The sequence below is a fragment of the Spea bombifrons genome, chromosome 9 (genome assembly GCF_027358695.1).
Source record: "Spea bombifrons isolate aSpeBom1 chromosome 9, aSpeBom1.2.pri, whole genome shotgun sequence".
NCBI classification, from domain to species: domain Eukaryota; kingdom Metazoa; phylum Chordata; class Amphibia; order Anura; family Pelobatidae; genus Spea; species Spea bombifrons.
The window spans coordinates 40,856,809-40,864,886 of record NC_071095.1 but is presented as its reverse complement, the minus strand read 5'-3'; the positions used below and the strand labels follow the sequence as shown (position 1 = coordinate 40,864,886).

The following is an 8,078-nucleotide window of genomic DNA, read 5'->3' as shown; positions in this document are numbered from 1 at the left end:
GTATTGTATTAGATATTATATTCTACTGTATGAAATTATAACATTCTATTATACTATATTATATGTTATATTATATATTATACTATATTATACTGTATTGTATTAGATATATTACACTGTATGAAATGATATAACATTATACTATATTATATTATACTGTATTATATTATATGTTATTATACTGTATGATATTATATACTATATTATATGATGTTATATTGTATCGTATTATATATTGTACCCTCCTAGTGTGTAGATCCAGAGATGGTGGGAATAAGGCTGAGAAACTTGCAGCTATAAAGGAGCGCAGTGCTGGGTGGTGTATAACGGGACAGCCAGTCTCTGCCTCCAGCCCTCCTCTCCCCTCTCGTCTCTCTCCTCCACCTCCCTGAGTCCCGGATGTTGGATCCAATCCTGGCTTTTAATTCACTTCCATAAAAGGCCAGAGGCTGCGGAGACTCCTGAAGACTTTCTTCCCACTGACTTTTGCTGGACCAGGCATCATTTCTCTTTTGGGCTGGTACTTTCTACACCCCCCCCTTTACTCCTCCCCTACTATTCCTCCTCCTCTCCCCAGTTTTGCAGTTGTAGGTCCCAATCAGTGATAGATAAAGGAAGCTGAGGCAGGGGAGTGCCCAGCTGCAGCAGCAGGGGAACCAGATTGAGTAGCAGTGACGTGATCAGAGCCTTGGAGAGAGGAGCTTTGGGGACTCCATTAGCAGAGAGCTCAGGCTGCAGAGAGAGGGTGTCTGGATCCTTACCCCCCTCCATTTAACTCTTTGAGTACAGACTTTGCAAGAAGAGGGGAGGACAGGAGGTGAGTGTGCATGCTTTTTGGGGGCTTTTTTCCCCAGGGTATTTATACCCCTTACCCTTTGCTTACTCCTCTTATTTCATGCTGCCCACCCCCTTCCCTCCTTTCCTCCCCAACACAGCCTCTTCCCTCCACAGCTTCAAAAAGTTAATAATACACCGGCTTGGAAGCAGCAGGACCGGTTTGTTAACTTTGGAAACAGGTGAACAACGGTTTGCAGACCGAGCGAGAGAGAGAGAGGATGTGTAAATAGCAAAATGGATGATTTGCTTGGCTGAAAAGGACAGAAAAGAGAAAAAAAAAATAGAAGAAAACGATTGCAGGGATCCTGATCTGTGGGGAGGAGAGCTGTTCTGGGGGATTACCCCTGATACATGCAGTTACCGGCATTGACGGCACAATAAGGGTTAATCATAATTTTCTTGCCCTCCATCTACTTTAATAGCAACGCTTTGCTCCCTCTTCTGTGGCACTGAAAGGGTTAATGCTGTAGTGGGGTTTAAAGCTCCACTCTTTCTGGGGTTTTTTTGTCTGAAATTTCTCTGTATTTGTGGTTTTGGTTAAGCATTTGCTGGTTTCCTTTTTTTTTTTATTCTGGGTGAAATCCTCCCTGATTTCCTTGGGCTGTGTCTCCTAACTGCTGCTGCTCTGGGTGGGGAGCAGAGACTCTGCATCATCATGGATAGTGTTTGGGGGTTTCCTAGTTTAGGTCACTTTAAAATGCATCAAAAACAAATCATCTGATATTTGTTTCATTTTTTTTTTATGTTGTGCTTGTCTATGGAATTCTGCAACATCAGTTTGTGTTTTTGCTTTTTATTGATACAAAATAACATTTTATTTAACGCTTTTTTTTTTCCTCTTTACTCTATCCCCCCCCCACCATATGCTTTTAGCCCCATAAATGTATCTCCATTGATTGTCTTTGTGTAAAATAAACAAACCTTCTCTGCTAATAGGAATGTCATTTCCTCTCTCGTAACAGGAAAAAAAGATGGCTTTGGATGGTATAAGGATGCCAGATGGCTGCTATGCGGATGGAACCTGGGAGTTAAGTATCCACGTAACGGATCTCAGCCGGGATGTCACCCTAAGAGTCACCGGGGAAGTGCATATTGGAGGGGTGATGCTGAAATTAGTGGAAAAACTTGGTAAGTTGCACATGGGAGGGTAGGTGTGGCTGTCATACAGCTTCCCCGGCCAACCTCCCATCCCCCCCTTAGTCAGAAAGAATGAATTCATTTTATTTTAACGTGGCCGGGAGGGGGGGAAAAGTCACGATCTTTGTGAATACCTTTATTGTGCGGCTTTTGAGTATCTGTTGCATGGAGGAGTAACCCTTTAAGCACCACAGGGCTTGTGTTAAAGCCTTGCAGACCTAGACTTTGGCTCAGTAATGGTTAACCATCTGAAATGCCCAATTCTGTTGGAGCGTTTCAGAAAAGTGCAAGCCAATGGTTATTTGGCGGACGGTATATGCGTTAAGCCATATCTGTGTTTACATTACTAGTCTTTAAACGTGTTTGGTAAAAGTCTGTTGATTTGTGTCCACACGCAGAGAAGATTTTGTGTTTTTCTTGCTGTAGTTGACATCCAAAGTAGGGCTCATCTAGGGTCCTTTGGATTACTTATTAATTTATTTTGCGCTATTATATTCTGTGGCGTTGTATAACGGGTAAACAGGACATAAGAAATGCGTCCCATAATCTGGACTTCTTTTAAATGGTTTATGAAAGGTTTGTTTAGAGTTGGCAGAGTCCCTGACGAAGAATGACTTTAAAAATGTGCAAGAATGATATCTGGAAAATGTCATCGGTAATAGAATATCTGACCCATGACGGTTCAATGAATAGCTAGAGAAACACGTGAGCTCTTGGCGGAGGGTCACTGGGGCAGAATGCCTTTTCAGTTCTGGGTGATCTTGTACTGAGATGTTCATGAAACAATCAGATCTAGAATGAGGTGTTACGTTTCCTTAATATAGTATTTTTACAGTTCAGGATGCTAAATCCATGCGATGGGGCTTATCTGTTTTTAAAATATCAAAAATCTATTCACGTGATCTGCATGATCCGGGTTAAGTTATCTCTCCCTGTTAAGTTGCTGATCGTTAGAGATTGGTTGAGGCAGCCAACGTCCTGGAGGGTATGGGGAGAAGGGAGGTAATATTTAATCACATATGGAAGCTTTGTCGCTTCTCCGTTACCAAGAGATAAAATACTCTTAGGTAGGCGAATTAAAGTGCTTATGTCCTATCCAGAGAAGTTTGAAGTGCCGGTGTTGACTCATTTTGGTATAATTCCGTATCGTTTTGATGTTCTAATAAAGCCAAACATGTTAACAGGAGCTGGGCATAAACTGAAAATATTTAACCAAATGTGGGTCAGAAAGCAGCGCTCTAGGAATGGGAAGCTCTTGCGAGAAGAACATTTCTTCCCAGTATAAAGAATGTGACTATTGGTGACCTGATGATGTTTTATGCGGCATGTAATCATTTTGGTGGAAAGCGTTTTCTTTTTTATTTTTGTGGGTTTTTTGCTGTAACAATGGAAGAATATAGAGGCATTTCTAGTAGAGATATATACTATAAAATGTATAATAAAATGCTGCGATAATTGAAGATGTTCCAAGATAACTGCTGCCTCCTCGATTTATGTCTCTGTCCGGGTGCTAAAATATTAATAATTATTATTATATGGGTGCTACAAGTGTATCGTTTTTAAATTCTGGTTACTGGCTTGCGGGATTGCTTTGAAGTTGGTGCAGACATCCCCAGATGCTTAAGGAAACCTTTTTATAAAAGACAGATGCCCGTGTAGAGCCTTGACATTAGTATGTCGCTTGCTGACCTCTCCAGATGGCTTGCATATAAGTTTCTGATCTTCATATCTTAACCTGCTTCAATAATAGTGGGGTCTCTTTTCAGCTACTTCTTGGGGTTACTTCCCCTGTCAGGAACATCTACTAGTTGGACACTAATGGTCGCACATTATGGATTTTATTATAGGTCTAATTTTTACCAGGCTACCTGATTTTCGGGTGCATGTCCTTGCATTCCTCTCGTGCTCTCTGATGTCTCATAAACATGAAGGTCTCATCCATGCTAAGGATACACAATTTATCTGGCATCGGCTACATAGAAAGATGTTTATGTATTTAATCTGTGACCTTTGCTAGGTTGTGAGCCTGGTGTGACCGGTGGCCCTGTGGATGATCAGTGACCCTACTATAGTCATTTACACAACGTTCATTTAAACACTTCTCAATTAAATGTACTTGATCCTGGTCTTTCCTTTGATGTGATTATGTGCTGACGATTTGTGGTGGCTGTTCCTCTCCTGCGTGTCACTTTAACTTGCCTCTTCAATGGCATTCAGGGGGAGGGAAATGACATTTCCTGTATTGTTTCCCATCTGAAACCACACTCGTTGTGTCACTATGTAAGAATATTCCGAATGGGGTACTTTGGCAAGTACCTGATGAGCCGCTTATATCCAGGTTCCTGCAATGATATACTTTTGTATTTGGTCTGTGCAAAAACAAAAGTATCTTATTAAAAAAGTAATTGTTCTCTGGGCTTTAGCTTCTGCTTTAAAGGAATAGTCTTGGCTTTTTGTTATGACTTTTAGGTAAATGCTAAAAGTTTCCCCTTTCTCTGCGGAGAGCTTCTGGGCGAGACACTCTGCAGTCTCTTGTGTCTGATCTTCTACGTGGCACCTTGGCTTGCTTCGGGCAGCTTTCCATCACCGACTGCTGGACACAGGGCCCAACCTTAACGCTATGGGAGATAACCGTGTAAATGAATGAAACCCCCACTTGTTTCGCTTTGAAGGGCATACATGAGGCAAATATTTGTCTGGCTGATGGCTGTAAAATATCTGATCCTTCAAGGGATAAGAGTGGTAGTCCTTCTACGTCAATGTGGGAGTCCAAATCTGATCTAATAGCCTGGTGTAGAGGACTATGTTTAACAATACAGGGGCCCATACACACTCTTTTTAAGGGCCATGTGTCTGGCATGAGTGGTTTAAACCATCTGTTATTGGACTTACCTTTTTAAAACTCTGAATTTGTCCCGATCCATGGATGTTCCATGTGTCTTTGTCAACATTCTTTTCTTTAAGGTTTTATTAAGATTACCCAGAATTTTGCCTTTTTAAAAACTATGGTCTTGATCTCGGTGCGTGAATGGGGTATTTGTTTGTTTGTAAACTTAATCCATATTTTATTCCACAAAGCTCTAACTTTCCTGCTTCTAACCTATTGCGCTAATCTTTTTTTTGTTTCAAAGCCACACACAAAGAAACATTGTATTGGTCTGTTTTGGAAAGACAATTCTTTGGATGTTTTCCCCCTTTAATATGCCACTGTACTCTGCTCCATTCTGCCCCAGGGGTGTACTAAAGCCCTCCTAAATACTCCACTAAGGCAGAAGACGAACACATGGCCTTGCATCTCGCTTCTTCCTACTTGGAAAGCTCTTACGTTTGTTGTGACTCATGTTTTAATAGATAAAAAGGGGGCCTATGCAGCTTAATTCTCCAAATGCTATAATCCATTCCATCTCCCAAGGCCATGAAAGGAAAAACAGAATTTTTGTTGGCTGAAGGCACACCAGTTGCTCTCTCTCTCTCTTCTAATGCACTCTCTTCAAAGCAAAAGCTCTATCTGACGGTTATTTTTACACTGCAGCATGCGAGCGAGAGCGCTGGTCAAGGTGACTCCTGCCGAGCCATTTAAGTTGTCAGAATAAAGCCATTAGTCTGCAGAAATGACGCGACCGAACCGCAGCTCTCTGCATTCGGAATTATTGATTTTCTATGAGGTCATTTGCACGATATTTCTCTCTGATTATCATATTGCTTTGACTTGTAGCATCTGACCGAATTAACATGAACCCTTTGGGAGGCTGCAAAAAATAAAGAAATGTGTAATTGTTCGCGGTAATGTGTAAAATTATATATGTACATAGAAAAAGTGTTGCCACTTTTGTCATTGGTGACAGCTTTCCAAATTACTTAATTGCTCCAAAGGACTTCTTGAGAGTCTAACCAATCAGGATCGGCGGAAGCCAACATTGGTGATTGATGGCGCGATGGGTAGAGTGCCGATATCTAATGGACGGATTAAAGAAAGATCCTTTAATACCCTGACTTCATTATCAGAGCCTTATCGTTTGCTGTGTGAGACCCACGTGTTGTAGGTCGTTAGGTCCTGTCGTATTCTCGGATACGCCTTAGATACTGGCGTGTCTTTGCGTCTAGTCCTTGCAGGTGGTTTCCGAAAAAAGGGGCTTAAGCCTGCCCTTTATAAAGCTTTAAGTCAATGTCTTGACCATGAACTCCTTGCGTTAACCATGCATTATACAGGGCCAGCTCAGCCCTTTTGAATGAGACGTTCACTAGGGTAGGCCCTTGGTGTTGCGAACTCTACTCTCTAGTTAATGTTCACCCTCGGTTTAGAGACTAAACTACTATCCATGTCTCGTATTGGTGCTTTGTTGCTGGTATTTCCGGGACACGTATGTTTCGCTTGTTGCTGACCAGCACGTGTTAAATCTGGATAATCTGAGTTTGTTTGGGATTTAAGCACCTGTTTACACTTTGTGCTATCAGAACCGTGTGTGTTTCTTTAAAAAACACAAAACATTCTACTGGATTCAAACTGCTGCCAAAAAAAACTAAAAGCTGGTAAAGTAAAACTGCTGGCACCAGTCATCCAATGCAGGAACCTTTCTGTAGTGTTCATATATAATAATTTTTTTGTATGTAGATCAGATATAGGAGTTAGTTCTGTTTCTGAATTGGCCTCGGCTCTCCATTTGTAGTCCTCTTATTAGACAAATCCAGACTTGGCTGACGGTTACTGTAGCATAATAGGTAGAAGCCATATTTGAAACAGCTGAGATAGAGATGAATTGTTGCTGCTCCTCCTATATAACAATGTATTCTGACCCAGGTGGATTTGGGCTACTGGTCCAAGGGGCAGATTGCCCACTTATGCTGTTGCTCAATGGGTCTTTTACAGGGCAGATCCCTGCTTTCCCCAGGCGGCCCATCAGCACAGGCCAGCATAGACTGCATCCGAAGGCATGACGGGTATGGAGGTGGCGGCTGAGGGTACTGCCTTGGGTCAGGCCTAGGGCAGCACTTGAGCCGGTTCCAGCTCTACGTGTCAGTATTTGTGATGGAACCCCTGGCTCATTTGCTTGGAATCTTTTATGATAGATGCAAATTATAACATAATCCAGACGAGTTACAGTCTCTAGATGAGGGTATCCATCTCTATCCCTGGTAGTCCAGGCCACCCAGATTCAGAGCACTCATTTGGCAACTCTAGTACTGTTTTGCGTGTCGCAGGGATAGTAGTTTAATAATTTAAAGACTGACTTGAATGCCAGCTCCAACTTCATCTTGTGGCCACCCACCTACTTTGTGTACTTTTACCTTCTTTTGTACTTTAAATATTAAAAACTTTCCTGATAGCGTTAAACACCGGAACCTTTCCCAGAAGTATTTGACGTCAACTTTTTTTTTTTTTTGTTGTTTCATTCAATGTTTTTCATGGAATGGTTAATTTGCACATGACACAAAAAGCAGTTAATGATTGGGTGGTTGCTGTAGAAACTGAAAAGGACTTTTCACAATTATCTGGGTTGATTTTGTGCGATTAAACCTAGAGAGGAAAAGAATGACTGGTCTGTTTTAGCTGAACATTGCTTAGGAGAAAGCAGTCTGTTTTGAATACGTGGAACAGGACCTATAATAAAAATATATAATATAGATCTGTAAAGAGTTGCAACTACATGCATCTATATCTTCTGGCCCTGCCATAGTCTTGATCACTGGTATTGCTGTTGGGCGATTGAATGGGGTCATGGTTTCACATCTGTTGGCTCATGTCGGAGGATTCTCAACGTCTCTGCGCTTTACCCCAAAACAGGCAGGTTTCCAGAATCCCCTTGTGCACGGCTGACACATTGATTGATGTACCAGCGCCTATTCTCGGAGGACCCGGGGGCCGTGTAGTGCCCATGCAGATTTCGGCACTCTTGAGCTGGACCACCAGGTGCAGGCGACGGTTATATCCGGCGTCCAGTCTGATGCTGCTGCGTTGAGGGTTTATTTTAGGTTGGCCATTTTGAATGAGCATTTATTCTTCATTGTAATAAAACTCGGCAATACTAAAAATACAGCAAAGCCCCCATCCCAACAGATGTTTGCGTACTTTCCCTAAACTGAGGCTTCGATGTGTTTTTTAAGGA

General features: G+C 42.0%; 1 protein-coding gene across 4 annotated transcripts in view; it reads left to right on the top strand.

The window, feature by feature from the left end:
• Positions 1-630: 630 nt before the first annotated feature.
• The window catches only part of FERMT2 (FERM domain containing kindlin 2), a 29,789-nt gene continuing 22,341 nt past the window's right edge, over positions 631-8,078 (top strand). For 2 of the 4 annotated variants that reach the window (XM_053474490.1, XM_053474489.1), the window contains exons 1-2: positions 632-817; positions 1,800-1,965. In XM_053474490.1, the coding sequence (XP_053330465.1) occupies positions 1,809-1,965 (157 nt within the window). In that variant the 5' untranslated portion in view covers positions 632-817; positions 1,800-1,808. Of the gene's footprint in view, positions 818-1,799; positions 1,966-8,078 lie in introns of all 4 variants that reach the window. The other 2 variants (XM_053474488.1, XM_053474491.1) reach the window with 2 other exon arrangements.